General features: G+C 39.6%; 1 protein-coding gene across 2 annotated transcripts in view; it reads left to right on the forward strand.

Moving 5' to 3' along the window:
* The window catches only part of LOC106063634 (uncharacterized), a 132,703-nt gene that overhangs the window by 34,949 nt on the left and 73,897 nt on the right, over positions 1–23,857 (forward strand). Inside the window, exons 1-2 of one of the 2 annotated variants that reach the window (XM_056037660.1) lie at positions 14,442–14,604; positions 20,868–21,578. In XM_056037660.1, the coding sequence (XP_055893635.1) occupies positions 21,388–21,578 (191 nt within the window). In that variant the 5' untranslated portion in view covers positions 14,442–14,604; positions 20,868–21,387. Of the gene's footprint in view, positions 1–14,441; positions 14,605–20,867; positions 21,579–23,857 lie in introns of those variants that run through there. The other variant, XM_056037661.1, reaches the window with a different exon arrangement.

Genomic DNA, 23,857 nt, shown 5'->3' on the forward strand with positions numbered 1-23,857 from the left:
CAACACTGAGATAAATTGCGACATTGAAAATAAACTATTTATAAATGACAATAAAAAAAAATTATTGGGTGCGCCTTGTTCTCGGCAAACAGGAAATGACTTTCTGAAAAGGAGCTCGTGCAAGTTTCTGATTGGCTTGTTTACAGGACGATTAGATTCAGATCCAACATGGCGGTGAATTTGACGTCTGACACCAGAATTAATACCCGACACAGAAGAATGATGGCTAATTAGGGGGGCTCTGTAACTTGAGTTGGCTATAAACCAAGATTTAAATTAATAATTAGGAAATGGTCAATATTTTAAGTGTTTAAGAAAATGGGAGAGAAAATCAGAGGGGTGGGGAAGTCTCGGAGAGGGCGAGACGTCATAAGAGATTTCTGTACTAACACCAGAAGCAGACGTGAGACAAAGAACATTAGAAAAAAAAAATAAAATAAAAAGGTGAAATGCAAAAATCATGTTCGCGGGATATTGATTGCAACGTCTGCACTGACGAATTGTGGGAACAAACTTCGCGGGTGGAAAAAAAAAAAGAGATTCGCATAACATTAGAGAGAGTTAGTCTTTAACTGAGGAGATGTGTCTCATAGAGGAGTTACCTCAGCCTACCTTTTTTTTCCCTTTATTTGATCGTTGGTTTGTAGCGCCAAACAGCTAGTGCAACTAAACCTGTGTACTAAATTCTTAATGAAAAACGTGAAATAAACTTGAACAAACATCTTTTTAAAAACAAAACAGGGGATATAGCTTTCATTTACAAATATATTAAATATAGACAACTTTCATCTTCAATATAGATGTATGTAAAAAAAAAATACACACACACACACACACACACACACACTGAGGAGTAGCTAGGGAGGGGGAGAGAGGAGGAGAATTTGAAAATTCACCCCGGGCACTACTTAAGGGAGGCCCCGAATGAGTGTTTTTTTTTTGTTATTAAATATTACGCAAAATGCAGCCCCCCCCCCCCCAAAGAGGCCAAGCCCCCCGCCCGTGGGCCACCAAATGATAGCAAATTCCAAGCTACACCACTGCACACACATTAAATACATATTGTTACGTTCTCTCCTAATCAGGCCTTCTGCAAAACACTGCTAAAAACAACAGCACATCTAACACAAGAACTTGACAACAAGGGCTTCAAGTAATAAAGTGGCGGTTTATTTACAATTACATCAACAACAGCCAATAAACACAATTGGCTACACTAACTTCAAATGCTTTGCTACACTACAGAACTGCCTAACTAATCGCTACAAGTCTCTCTAGCTCGTACAGCTACATTTTCGAGGACTCACTTCGTAGCACACAGTCCTTACTGCTTGCTGTCCTGGACTTGACTGACTCCTTTCTAACTCGCTCTGTCTCTGGTCCGTGAAGGCTCTGGATCACATGACCACAGCACGGGCCATATTTGCGTGAACTAGCAGTACTGTCCCTTGTCTGTCGACAGCCGTTGACCCGTTGACCTGTGTGATTGGCCTGAGTCGTGTGTGTCAGTAGGCCGCACACATATTAACCCTTTCAGTCCGCCACTAGGGTTATAACAATATATGTATAGTGATGACTCTCATTCAGGCTCTCTGCAAACTGCACCACACAACACTACCAACTCAAAGCACTTGACAACTCAGGGCTCCAAAATAACGCAAAACTTGAATGTCCAATACTGTACAATTGGCAGCACGTATCACTGACTGTATAAATGTTCTGCCGTGGATATCTGAACCACAGTGTCAGCTCTGTACTGTTGCAGGAAGAACTCTACTGGCTCTCTTGTACCTTGTTGAGCTCTGTCGTACAATAGGGAATCGGGAAGTTGTAACTGACTCTCTTCTTCTTCCTTGTTCTCATTTTACATGTCGGAGGGTTCAGATCAGTAATCCTATATCTGAGATGAACCGCGCAGTGGTTTCCAGATCAGGCAGTTCAGATCAGTAATCCTATATCTGAGATGAACCGCGCAGTGGTTTCCAGATCAGGCAGTTCAGATCAGTAATCCTATATCTGAGATGAACCGCGCAGTGGTTTCCAGATCAGGCAGTTCAGATCAGTAATCCTATATCTGAGATGAACCGCGCAGTGGTTTCCAGATCGGGCAGTTCAGATCAGTAATCCTATATCTGAGATGAACCGCGCAGTGGTTTCCAGATCAGGCAGTTCAGATCAGTAATCCTATATCTGAGATGAACCGCGCAGTGGTTTCCAGATCAGGCAGTTCAGATCAGTAATCCTATATCTGAGATGAACCGCGCAGTGGTTTCCAGATCAGGCAGTTCAGATCAGTAATCCTATATCTGAGATGAACCGCGCAGTGGTTTCCAGATCAGGCAGTTCAGATCAGTAATCCTATATCTGAGATGAACCGCGCAGTGGTTTCCAGATCAGGCAGTTCAGATCAGTAATCCTATATCTGAGATGAACCGCGCAGTGGTTTCCAGATCAGGCAGTTCAGATCAGTAATCCTATATCTGAGATGAACCGCGCAGTGGTTTCCAGATCAGGCAGTTCAGATCAGTAATCCTATATCTGAGATGAACCGCGCAGTGGTTTCCAGATCAGGCAGTTCAGATCAGTAATCCTATATCTGAGATGAACCGCGCAGTGGTTTCCAGATCAGGCAGTTCAGATCAGTAATCCTATATCTGAGATGAACCGCGCAGTGGTTTCCAGATCAGGCAGTTCAGATCAGTAATCCTATATCTGAGATGAACCGCGCAGTGGTTTCCAGATCAGGCAGTTCAGATCAGTAATCCTATATCTGAGATGAACCGCGCAGTGGTTTCCAGATCAGGCAGTTCAGATCAGTAATCCTATATCTGAGATGAACCGCGCAGTGGTTTCCAGATCAGGCAGTTCAGATCAGTAATCCTATATCTGAGATGAACCGCGCAGTGGTTTCCAGATCAGGCAGTTCAGATCAGTAATCCTATATCTGAGATGAACCGCGCAGTGGTTTCCAGATCAGGCAGTTCAGATCAGTAATCCTATATCTGAGATGAACCGCGCAGTGGTTTCCAGATCAGGCAGTTCAGATCAGTAATCCTATATCTGAGATGAACCGCGCAGTGGTTTCCAGATCAGGCAGTTCAGATCAGTAATCCTATATCTGAGATGAACCGCGCAGTGGTTTCCAGATCAGGCAGTTCAGATCAGTAATCCTATATCTGAGATGAACCGCGCAGTGGTTTCCAGATCAGGCAGTTCAGATCAGTAATCCTATATCTGAGATGAACCGCGCAGTGGTTTCCAGATCAGGCAGTTCAGATCAGTAATCCTATATCTGAGATGAACCGCGCAGTGGTTTCCAGATCAGGCAGTTCAGATCAGTAATCCTATATCTGAGATGAACCGCGCAGTGGTTTCCAGATCAGGCAGTTCAGATCAGTAATCCTATATCTGAGATGAACCGCGCAGTGGTTTCCAGATCAGGCAGTTCAGATCAGTAATCCTATATCTGAGATGAACCGCGCAGTGGTTTCCAGATCAGGCAGTTCAGATCAGTAATCCTATATCTGAGATGAACCGCGCAGTGGTTTCCAGATCAGGCAGTTCAGATCAGTAATCCTATATCTGAGATGAACCGCGCAGTGGTTTCCAGATCAGGCAGTTCAGATCAGTAATCCTATATCTGAGATGAACCGCGCAGTGGTTTCCAGATCAGGCAGTTCAGATCAGTAATCCTATATCTGAGATGAACCGCGCAGTGGTTTCCAGATCAGGCAGTTCAGATCAGTAATCCTATATCTGAGATGAACCGCGCAGTGGTTTCCAGATCAGGCAGTTCAGATCAGTAATCCTATATCTGAGATGAACCGCGCGGTGGTTTCCAGATCAGGCAGTTCAGATCAGTAATCCTATATCTGAGATGAACCGCGCAGTGGTTTCCAGATCAGGCAGTTCAGATCAGTAATCCTTTATCTGAGATGAACCGCGCAGTGGTTTCCAGATCAGGCAGTTCAGATCAGTAATCTTATATCTGAGATGAACCGCGCAGTGGTTTCCAGATCAGGCAGTTCAGATCAGTAATCCTATATCTGAGATGAACCGCGCAGTGGTTTCCAGATCGGGCAGTTCAGATCAGTAATCCTATATCTGAGATGAACCGCGCAGTGGTTTCCAGATCAGGCAGTTCAGATCAGTAATCCTATATCTGAGATGAACCGCGCAGTGGTTTCCAGATCAGGCAGTTCAGATCAGTAATCCTATATCTGAGATGAACCGCGCAGTGGTTTCCAGATCAGGCAGTTCAGATCAGTAATCCTATTTCTGAGATGAACCGCGCTGTGGTTTCCATATCAGGCAGTTCTCCGTTTAAGTTTTTGTTCTATAGGAGAGTTTTGAAGCCAGAGTCTTATACCAATGTTCTTTATAAAGGGTCTCAAACGGCCTTCTAGAACAAAACGGAGCATCACTCTAATAGAATTGGGGCCTAGACATATTCTTGTTGAGCTCCGTTGTTTATGCTCAAACTTTCGGAGCATAAACCATTGATCTGTACAATACCGCTACTATCATGTATTAGTGAGAAGAAACAGCTCCATTTAGCAGCCTTTTTTCTCTAACATTTTAAGGAGGCCATTTCTCGTGACTAGATCGAAAGCCTTAGGTCGATGATCGCAGTGTACAAAGGCATCCTTTGTTCTCTGCACATTTCCGGACGTTGACGGGAGATAGAATATCTTGACGATTGTGGATCTCCCTGAGCGAAATCTACTTTGGAATTCTGGGTAGATCCGATCAGCGATGTCTTGATTTCTAGAGGGCCCCTGCATTTTGACAATCGACATCATGACATGAGATAATGTACTTAATAAAATATACAAGTCTAAATTCCAGTTGAGACAGTATATAAGTAAAATTAACAATAAATAATCATTAAAACTCTTTTAATGAATATTATCTTTCTTTATGGCGAGATAATGCACAAGTGACAAAGCTCAATTCTTATCGCTTCACGTCGTGCTTTCTGTGCAGCAAAGGTCATCTATAACATCATCTAGATCTAGATCAATGCTGTCTAGTATTTTTGACTCCACGTGAATAGCAAGATTACATGGCAGTGGCGTAATGTTTAATTTTTTTTTTTTAAATTAGGACATTCATTTGGGGGACCCTTAAGTGGGAACCTTTTAGGACTTTCAAATGTTTACCCTCTCCCCCACCCTAGCTACGCCACTGTCGTTGCGCTCCTTACTGCGTCACCTTTGTTCTTATATAGGGGGGTTATTTTCACACCCCGCAGGTCATGTGGCACAGCACCTTGTAGCTAACAATGGACCTCATTCACCAATCGTAAACAAACAACATTTAGCCACGTGGTGCTCTATCTCTTCTATATAATTTACGATCTCATGTTTAATTCATGATGGTTGTCACGTGACAGTTTTTTTCATTGTTTTATCAATAAGATCACGTGACTAAATGTTGTTTGTTTACGGTTGGTGAAGGAGGTCCATTGCAAAGAGGTTCATGAAGAGGCTGGCTTCATTTAGATTCGCACTGTTTTAGAAGATCTGGAGGGACGCCGTCGCAGTCAGGGGCTTGTATATAATTGAATCAATATAATTATTATTTTGGCCATGAAATACAGCCAGATAGACAAACAAATGAAAGCGAGCTAGAGAAATGTTGATACCAAGTGGGATGTATAGCTTAAGAATATGAACATAGATAGAAAGAAAGATTTTCAATTAAATATCCCTAAATGACTAGCTACTAATAAGTATGAAGATCTCTCGACACAAAGACTATGGTGCCTGGATCAATATTTAATACATCTATACTGGTCGTAGTTGTACAATACCATTCTACTCTTTTTTCAGAGAATTGTTATGTGCTTGCAAAGATGATGAAGAGGACCCTATTTAACGAAAGTTAGAATTTCATGCAGAAATTAAAACAAAAATGATTAAAACGCTAGCTTTTCATGTGAAGATTCCCACCTTCTAGACTAAGACAACCTAGACAAATTGATACCAGTCTGAATTTAAAAAAAAAACAACCATCTCACAGGTGATTAAAAAAAAATTAACAAAGATTTATTTTTTTCATCCTCTAAAGAATATGAGATAAAATAATCCTACAGGATCAAATATCTATTTATCTCCCTTTTATTTCCACTTTCTTTGTCAATACAAAACAAAGAACATTGTAGCAGTGAAGTGCGCACTCTTTATTCTCGGAAAATAGGAAACAAGATTTGAAAAAATAGGGTCAGGCAACACTCTAACAAGTTTTATTTGTGCATGCTTGCGCGTGTGCGCGTGCACGTGGGTGTATAAGAGGTTAGGGGTCGGGATAGTTCAACAAAAGATGTTAATGCACTCAACTGACCTTGCATTTTATTTTGACCTTATTTTTTTTTTAACCCTAACCCTACTTTTGAGATAAAAAGTAAAGATGGCGCCAGGGAAAAGTGAAGGAATTAGAGTGAGTTTTCTTGAAGTTGGTTTATGAGGGTGCTCGATTTCTGTCAGACAGGCGCTAATATCACTCATTTATTTTTTTTTTTTAATACAAAAGGTACTCCGTACTTTTACTGTTTTGTCTTAACGATACAGGATACAGCAATGTTATTAGACAGGCGCAGATGTCATTTATATAAATTTTTTTTTGATACGAAAGGTGCACCATACTTTTACCTTGCAGCCCTTGTTTTGGCTTTGGTTTATGGTAACAATACAACAGGGGTTATCTAACTTGTGATTCGCGGTCTATATGCAATCTAACTCAGGCTGAATGGTTAGTCTGATAGCATGTTATCCTGTTTCCCACCTCTGTGGTAAACATTATTGAAATGTTCTGTAATACTAGACGAATGTCAATGTTATGCGGATGTTATGCACTCGTTCAAATGTTTACAGTTTCATCCACTGTATCTTCTTTCATTCATAGTGTCGTCCGTTACATTGAGACCAATAGTTATGGAAGGCCTCAACACTGGCCTGCGACGTAGCAACCTTTGGGCTGTGGTGACCAATGGCTCGTTGCCACGTCGTACAGGCCTGTGACGTAGCAACCTGTGGGTAGTGGAGACCAATGGCTCGTTGCCACGTCGTACAGGCCTGTGACGTAGCAACCTGTGGGTAGTGGAGACCAATGGCTCGTAGCCACGTCGTACAGGCCTGTGACGTAGCAACCTGTGGGTAGTGGAGACCAATGGCTCGTTGCCACGTCGTACAGGCCTGTGACGTAGCAACCTGTGGGAATTGCTGACCAATGGCTCGTTGCCACGTCGTACAGGCCTGCGACGTAGCAACCTGTGGGCAGTGGAGACCAATGGCTCGTTGCCACGTCGTACAGGCCTGCGACGTAGCAACCTGTGGGCAGTGGAGACCAATGGCGCGTTGCCACGTCGTACAGGCCTGCGACGTAGCAACCTGTGGGCAGTGGAGACCAATGGCGCGTTGCCACGTCGTACAGGCCTGCGACGTAGCAACCTGTGGGCAGTGGAGACCAATGGCGCGTTGCCACGTCGTACAGGCCTGCGACGTAGCAACCTGTGGGCAGTGGAGACCAATGGCGCGTTGCCACGTCGTACAGGCCTGCGACGTAGCAACCTGTGGGCAGTGGAGACCAATGGCTCGTTGCCACGTCGTACAGGCCTGTGACGATCTATGGAGCAGATGATGTAATGGTCATCTGTTTCTGTGGCCGACTGTTAACGAGCGTACCATGTGGCCAGCGCATCGACCAACCGCCTTTACTTTTCCCCAACTAATGTCAGGTAACCCATCAGAGCTGGGTGGACTCACTGGCGCCGAATGATCCCGACCTGTGACGTGGCAACCAGCTATTGGCCTAAACTGCCCAAAGGTTGTGACGTTGCAGTTCAGTGTTCAGACGTACTATTACGATTGGTTTCAGTTTTATTAAATCTTATCTTCTTCTTATCTTATCTTATAAATTACAGACGTTTTTGTTTTTTTTAAAAGATAATTACGTCCTGGGCATTCCATGTGTCAATCCAGTGGCACACTACATGCCAGAGATAATACATTAAAAATACCTGCTCGTAAAAAATTAATAATACTGATTTCTAGAATAAGATAAAGAATAAAGGAATTTAACTCATTATCTACTGTGATTGGCGGGCACGACCATATGGCTGAAATACTAAAAGGCCCAAAACGCAGAATATGATGGTTCATTTTATGGTTATCAAGAACGTGAATAAAATAAAAGCCGTGCGTGTACTTATGGAGCAATATCAATATCAAATGGAGTTGTGGGAAAGATTTTTAGATCGTCTTCTTCTGAGATATTGAATTATACACCAAGAGGCTCTGCATGTTATGATATCAGTTACAGCAGTGGTTCCCAAACCTTTTTCCTCAACGAAACACTTCGCACATTGCTAAGTATTTGGCGGAACATTTTGATTATTTTTTTTCAGAGAGGTTTATTCACGTGGTGGCCCAGAAGTTAATTATTCCAGTAGTTCGCGGAACATTTATTCAGGACTTCGTGGAACACTAGGGTTCCGCTGAACACAGTTTGGGAATCACTGAGTTAATGAATGTGTAAATAAAGCAAGGGGAAGAGCACTCTTACGTTATGGGATTTAAAAAATGGATATTTTGATATGTGGATACACTAGCGGATCAAGGGGGGGGGGCGGTAGGGGCGATTGCCCCCCCCCCCACTCGACCGACCCCCCCCCCCCAAAGTTCCGGATCCGCTAGTGATGTGATATGTATTTTTAGTTGATGTTACAGACATTTCAACGACCTACATTTAAAACTGCATGGCAAGAACAAATGTTTGACTAGCTTAGAAATAAATGTCACTAGAGAAGTTGATTCTCTCAGAATTCAAGGATTTGAGTCAAAGTCCACATTTAGTGGTACAGATCAATACAATAGTACATTTGAATCAGATAACAAGAGAACTTTGATAGTCGTTTTCTTTATTTGCTGGTACTTACACTGGACGATGGCTCCCTGGTCGTGCGGTTTTGCGCGCTGGACTGTCGTTTGGGCTTATCGATGATCCGGGTTCATGCCCTGCTCGCTGCCATACCTCGTAGTACTGCGGGAAGTTTGGGCTAGGAAGAAAACTATCTTCAACTCTGAAGCAACATCCGTAACATGTCAAAGAAAAATTGCATCTGAAAGAATGTTTTTTAGGCGATTTGAACATTTTTCCAGAACTAAGACAATTAGCCCGAAATGACGCTGTTAATTCAGATCATCATACACAAAGGTGTGAGCAGACATTTTCATAAAACATTATCAAGAACCAACTGAGCTCGTAACCTTGAATTCAAGTTTGAAGATCCAGTTTGTAATTTAACTCTCTGATTTAGTGACAGCAAAATAAAGTCAGATCAAATCTCATTAAAGCTAGCTAACTTTAAAAAAGTAAAGTTCCCCTTTCAGATCTTGTGACATATACGGCAGATTGTGTAAAGATCATCTGTTTCTGTGGCCTACGGTTAACGAGGGTGCCATGTGGCCAGCACAAAGAGAAATCACCTTTACTTTTTTTCCGACGTATGTCAGGTACCCATGAGATGGAGGTGCCTAAGGATCCAGAAATAAAAAAATCCCAGTCTTCACCAGGATTCGAACCCAGGACCCCTGTTTACCGCCTAGCCACCGCGCCTCTTCTAGCTAACTTGTCTGTATAATAAGAAATTATTATTTTTTAAATTCAAAGCTAATAACGGTGTACTTAATCAGTACTACTTTTAGATAATAAATTTAAACATAAATATGCCAAATATGTCAAAATTAATATACTTCAAATGTATAGCAAGGTCATTAAGACAGTTTGTGTGGAAACACAAACTCAAAATCGGTCCCCTAAGTTGTCCACATAGGCAAGTAAAAAGGCTGGTTTCAATGTTTTCAGAGAGAATATCAGCATAAAATTCTTCACAGGCTAGTGACAAAGAAGAATGGAGACAGAAGGTTGGCAGATCTTGTGTGGTGCCCCAGCGGTCCAGCAGACCAAGGCATAGGTGAAAGTGAGGGTGAACTTAGATGTGAACTTAGCCTAACTGATGTCATATAATGATTATCTAATTGCTCTGTTTTGTAAAGGGTCAATCTCTTATTCAAAGCCTCAATGATAAAATGTGTTCAAAAAATGGTAAATATCTCCTTTACTAAATAGCCTCCCGTGTTTGTTACTATTAATAGTGAACAGTTGTAAATGGTGTATTTTTATGAAGAAAAAAACTGCTTGCATAGTTGATTTTAAAAATTACATTTTTCGCTTTCAGAAAAAAAAAGTAGCCGTTGCATCAGAACTTTGAAAGGTCTAAAATTTCATATCTTTTCAAGTTTACGAGATCTAAACGGGGCATACGGACGGACGGACAGACAGACCACACAAAACTAATAGCGTCTATTACCCATTCGATGGCCGCTGAAAAGGGAGTAGAGATTGTTTGGTGCATTTGAAGTAAAAGTTTTTAAAAATTGGCTCATGAAAACAAAATGTTGGCCACTCCTTGACTAGACTGACTAAAAAGAGAACCACAAATAATACTTTAAAAAGAAACCCAGCTTATACGAAGTGTCAGTGTATCAATTAGTTTCGATCAGTCAAGTAATTAAATATGTAATAGATCTAGAGCAAGAACAATAAATCCGTGCGATTAGAAATATTTTGACCAATTGTTTTTGTTTTCATGCTATCAGCTTTCTCAATACTCTATTATTTATCTGGACCAGTTGGAAAAATGGGGGGGGGGGGAAGAAAGGGATATCTGTGTAAATGTAACGTAATCGCTTTTTAAAAGCATTTATTAAAAAAAAACGACATGAATTCGAACTCATAGCTCAAGCCTCCTCAAGCCGACACACTAACCCTTTTTTAAAATTAATTATTAATTAATTAATTATCAATAGTTTATTAACTAATTTGATTTTTTTTTAAAGTTGTGTTGTCAGTTAAAAGAAATAATTTTGCCGAATTTCAGCTTGATCCGAGATTGAGTATAGGAGAGATACAGTGTATAAACCTTTGGCCAGACAGACAGAGTGAGTTAATACAAGCTATGTAACAAAAGCTATACAGTTCAATCTTAATGAGATCCTGATGAGAGACTTCCGATGTAATGACGTCACAGGTCAAGAACAAACATCTCGGACACACTGGGAGTAGATCATCTCCTACAAATTTTCTTTTTCCGGCTGTCTCTTCTACTAAATGTCACTCAATTTCACATCTCTGGTCATCTTTAGACATTTTAGGACGGGTGTGAGAGCCTTCTCTCCCTTGAGCTGAGTGTTTCTTAATGTATCTATTTAGTAGGCGGAGTAGCGTTGCCAACTCATGACGGAATCTTCTATTTGTAACAACTAGACATAGTGCATCTGAATCTGAACCAATGGCGTATATGCTATGGCGCGAAGGGCTTCACGGCGCCCTGGCCTGTGACAAATAGGGCCCCACCAGACCCTTGAAAGGGAAAATAAATTTTTAAAAAAGGCGTGCACAACATGACTTAATATGTTTTTACCATATTCAACCATCAGAGCTTCTAAAGCTTCTATTCACTGGTACCTTGCTACGACACTGCAGTAAACATGAGTGTAGTTTACCATTAACATCATTATAGACTTTGTTCTGCCGTAGACGTTTTAGGCGTCTTTCTAGTAGATTTGAATATGGGCCATTGTTGTAAATATGGGCCATTGTTGTAAATATGGGCCATTGTTGTAAATATGGGCCATTGTTGTAAATATGGGCCATTGTCGTAAATATGGGCCATTGTTGTAAATATGGGCCATTGTTGTAAATATGGGCCATTGTCGTAAATATGGGCCATTGTTGTAAATATGGGCCATTGTTGTAAATATGGGCCATTGTCGTAAATATGGGCCATTGTTGTAAATATGGGCCATTGTCGTAAATATGGGCCATTGTTGTAAATATGGGCCATTGTTGTAAATATGGGCCATTGTTGTAAATATGGGCCATTGTTGTAAATATGGGTCATTGTTGTAAATGGAACCGATGTATCCTCAGTACGGAATAGGGATGTACTTTCTTGTACGTTGAAATATGGGTCATTGTTGTAAATGGAACCGATGTATCCTCAGTACGGAATAGGGATGTACTTTCTTGTACGTTGAAATATGGGTCATTGTTGTAAATGGAACCGATGTATCCTCAGTACGGAATAGGGATGTACTTTCTTGTACGTTGAAATATGGGTCATTGTTGTAAATGGAACCGATGTATCCTCAGTACGGAATAGGGATGTACTTTCTTGTACGTTGAAATATGGGTGTGACAAGAGGGACAATAAGGGTGGCTACCTTTATTTTTTAATTAGAGTTAATCCCCTTTATTACTTGATTTAAGTCCCTGTTAACTGTTTACACTGGCCACTCTCTCTTGAGTCTTTCAACTGACCTGTGTAGTTTGAACTAAATCTCTATAATGTTTAACTAAATACTTGTGTTGTTGTACTATTGCTGTGTTACTCAAGAGGAGTGTGCCACTGTTGTTGGAAGAGTATTTCGATAATGAGCTAAGTAGACTTTATTTATTTGTTAGTACTAAGTTCTAGTTAGTCTCTTATCCTCTCCTGTATGTTTTTTTTTAAAGACATCTTTTGTTTATGTACGAGACAGTAGTGTGTCTCATGAATGACGTCATTTCGTTGTTGATGCATGTATCATATTATTGTAAACCCTCGCTTTGGTTTTTTGACATAAAATGTCTCATGAATGACGTCATAACATTGTTAATGCATGTATGATATTATTGTAAACCATCTTTTTGGTTTTTCGGCATAAGACATTATTGTGCCTCTATGATGGTGGTTCTTTCATTATATTGACCGGAAACTGTCTTGCTACTTTGCTTTGTTTCATTATGTCATTTTCTTTTGGTGAGCCTTTATTGCCATTTATATTTTTCATGATCTTTTTCTTTTGTTTGTAAATAAACTCCTTTTGTTTTTGTTGCAACTGAAATCTCAGACTTATTACTTGTCTGTCTGAGTAGTTTTGTACATCTAGAGGCTATAGTTATTAGCCTAGATAATATAATTGGGACCACAAAGTACCACTGGACTAACTTGCCAGTACAGTACAGGTTACTGGTCTTATGACCTATCCTAATTCTAGGTCACAATGGGTCATTTTTTCGTAAATGGAGTATCTAGCGTACAAAATATCTTATGTTATCTTATATAATACAGACGTTACTTCAAAAAAGAAGATGATTACGTCCTACGCGTCATGCATTTAGTCATGCATATTAACCAATGACTGAAATTCTGTCAAGTCACTGGTTTTCCTGGCTAGCTCAGGCAACCCATTCCATGCTTTAATAGAGCTAGGGAAGAAGGAGTATTTGTACGAATTTGTCCTAGCATATGGGACGAGGAATGTGACTTTATCTTTGTGTCTTTCAGAGTATATGTTATTAAATTTTGTTTTTGTATTTGAAGATTATGGTTCAGTGTTTTATGTAGAATTGCTACTTTACTTTTGAGTCTTCTGTCCTGAAGGCTTTCTAAATTTAGTGATTTTACTAAAAAAAAAGTCAAATGTGAGCATTCGTTTGTTATGAATCTCACTGCTCTATTTTGTGTCTGTTCCAGTTTCTTAATGTTTTCTTGAGTTGAGGGGTCCCAAACGGAGGATGCATATTCCATTATTGGCCTAACCAAGGTTAAATAACATTTTAGTTTTATGTTCTTACTTGATTTATAGATATAGATGTATTTTGAACTATTTTGTAGTAAATTGGAATATGGGGCATTGTCGTAAACGGTTTTTCTGGTGTATCCGGCGTACAGAACATGGATTCTTAATAAGCAGTGTATATTCAAAAGCAGATAAAAGTTTAATCTGCACTTTTTAGCCAGGGTGAAACAAAATTCTTAGCTTGTTAGCCTGTAGCTCAAAGTTGGCAACAGTGATCATTTAGTGAAGTGTTTGTTTAGTTTAATATCTCGCCCAGTCTTCTCCGCTTTCTTGTCTTACCTTTTAATTTAGTTCTCATTAGATCACCCTAACATTTTTCTATATCGCTTTCTCTTCTTTTCCGTTTTGTTGTGTAAATAATGTAAGACCGGATCTTAGAAATGAAAATGTAAACATAGATCAAAGAAACATCTCGTCACGTGACTCTATCTCGGAATCATTACACACGTTAAGCCTTAAGGGTTGCGCCCCTTGATACATGTCGTAATATTTTCCACTCTCGGTTTATGCAACGCACTTTAATTTTCAGCACCCCTCACCACCGCGTCTATTTATATCTTTACAAGCGATTCCACCCCCGGCGCCTGCTTCAGATTACAACCAACCCCCCCCCCCCAAAGTAACGCCAGCACTTGTTTCGATGCTATGAAGTAAAGGCCTATTTACCTTTAAAAACAATTCCCGTCGACCACCGCCAGGTGTGAATGGACGAGTTCCGCTTCGTGCAGCCAATCAAACACGCCCTACTATCTGAATCTGTCTCTCGTCTGCTGTGGAGGCATGAGGCTCTAGTCACCTAGTGATGTCTGTGTACGCATTGGGTCCAGTGGACTGACCAAATAAATGTGTACATAGATTACGTTTTTATTTCTGTTCTAACAAAGGAGTGATTTGTTGGAAACTTTAATTCTTCAAAGTAAGTCTGTCTGTTTGTCTGTCTGGGTTTTTTTTTTTTTTTGTAAAACTTAAGTAAACATTGTACACCAAACTGTTTCTACTCGGTCTGCCAATTCTTATGTAAGATCCGAATGTGCTATGCTACCTGTACAAATATTTTGTTTTATTTTATTGGTTTCGGGGGTTACTTTGGAATTGTAGAAGTACAATGTAGGGGGCGTACGGGGAGAGGGGGGGGGGTATGACAGCGGGGAGGGCTCAAATGCGGGGCCATCGAGACGTCAGTCCAGAGGGCATACCACACGACCAGGCAGATAAGTCTTTTATCACTGTTAGGTGACGTTTTAACAATGTAATCCACTGACTAAGCCCATTATTTCGATATAGAAATTCTCGCTAACGCAATGAAATAAAAAAAAATTATGTGGAGAAATAGAGAAGCTGGAACATGTTAACCACGTGACCATTGTTTTGTGTTTCCTCTGTTTGAATATAATTTTTTTTTTAAATTTGTTCTGTATTTTAAGCTGCCCCGAAATGGGAAAAGACGGTATTAGTTTTGTGTGGAATGTCTGTCCGTCCGTCCCGTTTAGATCTCTTAAACTAGAAAAGATAGTGAACATCCGACATCATAATATTTTAAACCATTTAAAGTTCTGATGCAACTGCTACTTTGTTTTCTTTTCTGAAAGGGAAAAATCTAATTTTTTAAATCACCTATGCAAGAAGTTTTTTCATAAAAATACACCACTTTTACAACTATTAACTATTAATAGTAACAAATAGGAGAGGCTCATTAGTAGGAGAGATAACCATTCACCATATTTTCAACACATTTATGGGAACGGTTTTAGATTTTTTGTCAATAAAATTTATTTTTTTTACATTTGTATTGCTAAGTTTATTAAGTTATGTCCTACTAACTACTACATTTACAAAAAAAAAATGTTTATTTTTTAAGAGAAAAAATCATTTAGTATGCATATAAGTTGGACATAATTTACAACAACAATTAATTAGTAGTTTTCCATATTATCGCATGAACTGCACTATCAGATCATAACCCCATGACCCTATGGTGATAAAACACTGAACTAAAGAATTATTTTTTTACGGAAATTTTTTTCTTGAGGAATAAGAGATTGTCGCTTTAAAAAACAATTAGGGCAATTATATATTCATTATAAGACATTAGTTAAGCCAGGTTCACATCTAACTTTCACATTCACTTTCACATATCCTTTGGTCTGTGGACCACTGGGGCACCACAGAAGATCCGTCAACCTTCTTTCTCCATTCTTCTCTGTCATTTTTCTTTGATAGAATTTCATTCTGATGTTCTTTCTGAAAATATTGGGTGGACCACTTCGGGGGGCCGATTTTGAATTTGTATCTCCACACAAAATGTCTTTGTAACCTTGTTTAATATTGAAGAGGTATTTTTTTGCTTCAAAATCCGCTGAAGGGGGTTTAAACTCAAAACCCATTAGGCTACGCTCATAACATTTTGAGTGTGTAATTTGTTGTTGTTTTTTTCATAACGAAGAGGTCTTTTTAGCTTCAAACCCCGCTTAAGTGGAGGGGGGGCTTAAACTCAAAGCCCCTTTGGCTACACTTAAAGAATTTCTAGTGGGTAATTTGCTTTTTTTTTATATTGAAGAGGGGGTTTTAGCGTGAATTTCGGAAAAAGGGGGAGGGGGGTAAAATCAAAATCTTCTTTAGCTGTGCTCTTGGAATTATCTTATCTTAGACGTTACTTCAAAAAAAGAAGAATTTGCGGATTGTCGTTGACTGTGCTGGAGCAAGTGATGGTTTAGTAATAAAATCTCACCTAAAATAAACAAAATCAAAGCTAAAATTCAGTCACTAAATTCCGTACCTCCCCCCCCCCCCCCGCGGGGTGGGGATTTCATTTCGGAGGGGGTGAACCCCCTCCAACCCACCCCACTGGCTACCCCAATTGGTTTAATAATCAACCCACCTCACCCCACTGGCTACCCCATTTGGTTTAATAATCAATAATAAAAAATAAATAAATAAACTGCTAAGACAGGTTTAAAATGTGGGACTTCAAACACAATAACATTGACCAAAGGGCAGTAACTTCATTTTCTTTATGTAAAATATACCTTTCTTACTTCAACAATAAGCAATACGTAAGTCTGTGTAATCCAACCCTTTCATAGTATCAAAAATATGGGAGAATAGTTGCAATTATACATGTCTATAATTGTTAATGATTAAGACTAAAGTTCAATTATAAGATAATTTAAACTTCCAATGTTGTAGGGGGGCCCATAATTGAAATAGGCAACCGGCGTTCAATGGTTATATCTGCACCAGATGTGGCAAAACATGTAGCCCACAGCTAGAGCTGCGTAGCTAGGGGAAATACCGCACTTTAATCAATCAGGCGACTCGAAGACATGCCTTACTATTATTATTATTATGTCAGAAACGAACGAGTAGTTATTCTCTGGCGCTGCCAGGGTCGAATTCGATGATGTTCTGCAATCCACGACCTCCATCCCTCCTGATCAGGCATAACCCCCATGGTGGAGGACCCGGGGTGTAAGCATCGAAATTTGGTTAGTAATTCTCTAGTGAGTCTATCAATGTCATGTAGGGCCGGTCTTAGGGCACTGCAACCTATTCGGCCGCAGTGGACCCCGCACTTCCATAGGCCCGGCGCTTACACTAGTTGTAAATTATTAAATTAAACCAGTATAATTTATATCAGTGTTTCCAAGGCCTCCTCGTTCCATATGCTTAGACAAATTTGTACAAATGCTCCTTCTTCCCTAGTGCTGTTAGAGCATGTAATGGGTTGCCTGAGCTAGCCAGGAAAACCAGTGAAGCGTAGGACGTAATCATCTTCTTATTTGAAGTAACGTCTGTATTATATAAGAAGAAGAAGAAATTGCAAAGTATACGAAAAGAAAAGGTCATGAAAAAATCTCCTGAAATTATGACATTATCCTGAAAACATAAAAAATGACCGTAAAAAAATAAACAAAATTGTCATTTTGGGGTGTCATTAAATATGGAAAACTCCGATCTCTTAAAAATAGCAAATCTACAAGGCAGATGTGAATGTTTATCGGCTTTTTGTTGTAAAACTACCTTCTATTCTAGATGACTCGTAATTTACTTTGACCGTGATTTTACACTTAGTAAAATATGAATAAAATGCAATGACGAATTTATTTTATTACCGAAATTCTTAATTTTCACTTATTATCCTTATCCCTACCCAGACTAGGCCCCGCGCTAGCCGTTTCGCATAGGGCCCCGCAATCTGTAAGACCGGCCCTGAATTGTCATGTAGGTCGGTGTCAATCCACCTGATGACACCGAACGTGTAAAGGAGCACTGGGACGGCCCAGCCGGTCATTGCAGTGATGAGGCTACTGCCAGACAGTTTGGTGTTGAGGATTTTATTCACTCTTTGCTTATATTTACCAAGAAAGTCCTCCTTTAATCTTTTATGGTTTATCTTGGCATTCTGGTGTATTCCAAGATATTTAGAAAGAGAGGCAGAATTTAATTCCTCGATGCCTTCAAATGTAATGTTAGTGTTTGCTGCCTTAACCCCTTTAATGCTTATAATGTCACACTTATCCAGGCCAAAAGACATCCAAATATCGTCACTAAGGCGTTTTACCGTTTTTATTAAGGTGTGTGACTTTTGCTCGGTTTCTGCATATATTTCCTTTTAGACATATATTTATTATTTATTCAGTACATTATCTTATGTCATGATATTAATTGTCAAAATGCAGGGGTCTCTAAAATGTCAAGCCGACATATATGTATATATATATATATGGCTACTTCTGTCACGGAAGACAATGGATGCGCTCCTATGAGTCACTGGTTTTGGTTTCGTCTTGAGACGGGGCAGAATCATATTTTTGAAACTGACCAATTTGCATGTATGCTCTTCTGACACAGTGAAGACTACGCTGGCTCGGACATGTCACCCGCTTTCCAGATGGAAGGATCCCAGAAGACATCCTTTTGTATCGCGTGAAGTAACAAAACAGTTAACTCGGTGTTAAAGTGTTAAAACCAACACTAAAAGCACTTTTTCGAACCTTATGATCTATGGGGCAGATGATGTGAAGGTCATCTGTTTCTGTGGCCAACAGTTTATAAGGTTATCACGTGGACGGCACAACGACCAGCCGAAAATTTACATTTCACTACTAATGCTAGGTACCTATTAGAGTTGGGTGGACTCAGGGTGCCCTTACAAACTTTAGATCCCACTCTCCACCGAGATTTGAACTCGAGACCTTTCGGTTTGGAAGCCAAGCGCTTAATTACTCGGCCACCATACCCCCTACACCAGCGGTTCTCAAACCTTTTAGGCTCGGCGACCCCTTTTTACAACCGCCACTCTGCCACGACCCCCCTCCTCCGCACATACATACAGCAACAGAAGAATAGACAATAACAGTCCATTTTTTCGATGGTCTTCCGCGACCCCTGGCAAATCATCAATCGACTCCCAAGGGGGTCGCGATCCACAGGTTGAGAGCCCCTGCCCTACACCAACGCTAGCTGCCGTCAATAGTACAAATATTAGGCCTCTTCTCTTTCGTTTTGTTTTGTTTTTGTTTTTGTTTTGTTTTTGTTTTTGACGCCCTATTCTGAAGTAAAACAGTCCGACAAAAATGTCAGAGGTCAGAAATGACCTTTGCCCCAGGGTTTGATGATTTTTTGTCACGCCTTTTTTTTTTCACTGTCATGAGGTCAGTCGATACTGTTTTGTTTGGACCTTTATGTGGGTGCAAGAATACGAATGGAGAAAGCGAGTTACGAGTACATTGTCCAAGCAAGGGGCTGTGTTTGATTTGATCAGAGGTCTGGTCAGTTCTCCGACGTCAGGAGAAGTAGCAGTAGGTCATATTTTAGGTGGGTGCTAGCAGAGGCGATCTTAGAGGTGTTCGGGGCCAGAGGGGGGGGGGCGAGTCTCATGTCAGGGCCACGAATATTCGTACGATGGCCTAATATTGGCCAAGGTTTCTCTTTAGAGCTAGGCCTAAGGTGCAAGTCTTAGGGATGTCTCTCCGCTCGCCACCCCCTATGGCCGCCTCTGATACTAATGTCATGGATAATTTACTTGTTGATATAGTTGTAGGTCCAACGGTCCAACAGACTAAGGAATAGGTAAAGTAAAGGTAAAGTATAGTTGAGGTAATCTTCCCGGGTGAAAATGTATACTGGTTGTGAAAAGTCTTACGGGATAGCTCTTTTTGTACAGTGCAAATTATGGGATAGCTGTTTTTACACAGTGCAAATTATAGGATAACTGTTTTTACACAGTGCAAATTATGGGATAACTGTTTTTACTCAGTGTAAATTATGGGATAACTGTTTTTACAGAGTGCAAATTATGGGATAACTGTTTTTACACTGTGTAAATTATGGTATACCTGTTGCACGGTGTAAATTGATCATTGGTGAAAGTCTAAATAAAAATAGCGGGATATTAATTTTTGTTTGTTAATCTTAATTATGCATTCGTCTAGCTTTTTCAATGAGAGAGTTCTGATTATTTATATTTTCAAACAAACATGCTGTTGTATTTATATATTGCAGTTTCGTTACTGTGAATTGTTCTCTGCTTTTTCCATAAAAAGTTAAAATTATTGACGCTACGCAAAACTGAAATGGGTTCAAATATTACTGAGAGTGTAAAATCTTAATGTTTGGGAAATGATATGTATTTTGTTGGATCTTGTTTGGTTGTCCATATAAGAAAGCTGAGAATCTGTTAGAGACATTGACATATGTGGCGTGTTATTGGATTGAAATGTTATTTTATGGACGTGTGATATACATCAAACAGAAAGGGGGTTTACGTTCAATGCACAGCATGGTGCGAATGTGTGAATTCAGGATTGTGTAATGCACAATTTTGTTTTAAAATACAGACGTTACTTTAAAAAAAAAGATGATTATAGAAAAAGTTTTGGAAATTTGCATGCACATGCAAACAAAACCATTGTGTATTCTTTGAAACAGAATTAAAAATAACTAGTCCGATTGCAGAAATAAGAGAGTTATCTTTCCATGACTTTTTTTTTCATCGAGGGCTAGAGAGTCAGTGTTTGTGCTTGGTGTCCCGCATGGTTGGGCGACGTAGAGAATTATATACTCTGATTATAAAGGTGCAGGTTAATAGTTGCGTGTTCATTTATCAATAGTCTCATGTGTTAACAATGACCTATATAAATATCGACTCATTCTGTTTATGCTTATTTTGTCTTTCAGGCGCCTGTCCAATGCCGGAAGCGAATTCAGCAATCTAAATCGAGGCTGCAGCACCCACGTGGCCGAGAACTAACTGAGCAGCTTCTGGGTAAACGCAAATTGGAAACTGATGACGAGAAACTTTAACGGATGAAATATTGATATGCCTCCGTCCATAGTTTCCCATTCCGTCTGAAGCGTGGGAAAACACATTAGCCTCCCCTTATCGGGTTATGCTCTCCTTTATTTTTGTGGGGGGACCCACGCCATTGTGATACCCGGCACTGCGCAGTGTGTTCGGTAATCAGTTGTTCTTAACAATGGTGTACAGAAGTGGGGAACACTTGGAACCAGAGTATACAATAACGATTTGAATAATAGTGGTGTCTGTAATATTGAATTCTCGTGGATTACCCGATTTGATTCTTAGTGTGGATAATTGTGGATACTCATGTTTGTGGATAATTCTGGATACACTTTTAATTTTTTTTTTATTCTTGGTGTGACCGACGGATATTTCTAGGAGCAGTTGAGAATTTGAATGTCCAGACTGCACTCAAGAAGAATGTCTTCCTCAAATGCTTCCAGATTGTTCCAGAGAGCAAAGTTCGTTATCACCTTGGCGGCCTTCTTATGCATCGTCCCTAGTCTCTGTACAGAGGAAGGCGAGACACTCCCCAAGAGAGAGGGCTGCAAGGTTTTTGAAGCGCCTACTCACAATGTCACTTACAGGTGAGTGCCTAAACTTTAATCTCCGGGGGGGGGGGGGGATTTTTTTTTCCCAAACATCTGTCACGTGATGTAAGACGGGAAAAAAATGCCCGGATCCAATGAAAAAGACCCCTTGAGGCTTCTTCGAGAAAACTGATTCGATGAGCCTTATAGCCCCACTTTACAGACCGCTTATTGCCCGCGGGCCATAGTTTATGCACCACTCTGATCATAACTTGTAATTTTTTTTTCGAAATAACCTGCAGTTTCAAAATCTGGACATAAAACTTGGCAAACTTGTATCCAATATTGTTTAATACAACATAAAACTTGGCAAACTTGTATCCAATATTGTGTAATACAACATAAAACTTGGCAAACTTGTATCCAATATTGTGTAATACAACATAAAACTTGGCAAACTTGTATCCAATATTGTGTAATACAACATAAAACTTGGCAAACTGGTATCCAATATTGTGTAATACAACATAAAACTTGGCAAACTTGTATCCAATATTGTGTAATACAACATAAAACTTGGCAAACTTGTATCCAATATTGTGTAATACAACATAAAACTTGGCAAACTGGTATCCAATATTGTGTAATACAATCTCCAACAGCTAGGTATTACATTTAGTAGTACTGTACGCTACAAAATAATTGACATGTAACAACTTTCTTAAAACTATCAACTTTCTGAAAACTATCAACTTTCTGAAAACTATCAACTTTCTGAAAACTATCAACTTTCTGAAAACTATCAACTTTCTGAAAACTATCAACTTTCTGAAAACTATCAACTTTCTGAAAACTATCAACTTTCTGAAAACTATCAACTTTCTGAAAACTATCAACTTTCTTAAAACTATCAACTTTCTGAAAACTATCAACTTTCTGAAAACTATAGACTTTCTGAAAACTATAGACTTTCTGAAAACTATCAACTTTCTGAAAACTATCAACTTTCTGAAAACTATCAACTTTCTTAAAGCTATCAACTTTTTTAAACAAGAAAAAAAATTTTAAACATTTAATCAAAAGTCAATACCTCCATTGTTAAACATGAAATATAATATAATATTTTTTGAAAATAATTAAAATAATATTTATTTCAAATCCAGTGGCGTAGCTAGGTTGGGGGAGGAGGGGTAGAATTTGAACCCTCCCCCGGGCCTCCACTTCGCGGGGGTCCGCCAAATGAGTGGGGTTTTTTTTTTACATTAAAAATTAAATATTACGCCAAATGCAGGGGCCCCTAAAGAGGTTAACCCCCCCCCCCTTCACGGCCGTCCCCAAAATGTCTAGGTCTAATCGATTAAAGTAAGTTAAACACAGGTAATAAAACCTGTACACTAGGAGATTTCAAAAATTCATTTCGAATGTTTAATTCTACCTTCACTCATCAGGTGAATTTGTATTCAACTCTAATTCTGTCTTATCATTATGAATGAAGTATAAACATATGATGTTATTAATTAGGCCTACTCAACAAAATTTATTATGCATAAATATTTAGATACAAAATTTATTTTAATTGCATAATAAAAGCCAACAAAACTAATCTAAATTCCTCCCTACGCAAATACGACTTCGATGCGACCTCTCTGAACCTACACAATGTTGATGTTAATGTCGGTTTGGACGACGTAGGGCATGAGATTCGCCAATGGGAAGAAAAAACATTCCCGGCTTTATTAGATGGGGACAACATTGACAAGGCTGCTTCCTTAGCATGGCTCAAAGCAGGTCATCTCTACCCTGAAACTGAAGGCTTTGTCACAGCAATACAGGACAGAGTAATCAGGACAAAAAATTACGAGAAACATATCCTGAAACTCAATGTTGTAGACAAATGTTGAAAATGTTGAAATGTGGGTGAGTCAATTGAACACATAATGGCAGGATGTCCAGCCCTATCAGAATCTGCCTACCTAGGTCGCCATAACCAAGTTGCAAAGTTAATAAATCTGCACTTGGCTTTGAGACACATAATTTGATCGGTAAGGATACTCCTCTTCGTTACAAATACTTACCACAAGAGGTTCTCGAGTCTACGGATCATCTACTGTACTGGGATAGGCCTATCTTGACTGACAAAACGGTAGATTTTAATCGCCCTGATCTGCTGCTCATCGATAAAAAAAGAAAAAGGCGCTTCCATTATTGACATCGCCGTACCACTGTCTCATAATATAAGAAAAGCTGAGATAGAAAAACAAAGAAAATATGGGAACCTAGGCTTGGAGATTAAGTGTCTATGGAAATTATCCAAAATAACAATATACCCCATTGTT

This window comes from Biomphalaria glabrata, chromosome 8 (genome assembly GCF_947242115.1).
Source record: "Biomphalaria glabrata chromosome 8, xgBioGlab47.1, whole genome shotgun sequence".
NCBI classification, from domain to species: Eukaryota; Metazoa; Mollusca; class Gastropoda; family Planorbidae; genus Biomphalaria; species Biomphalaria glabrata.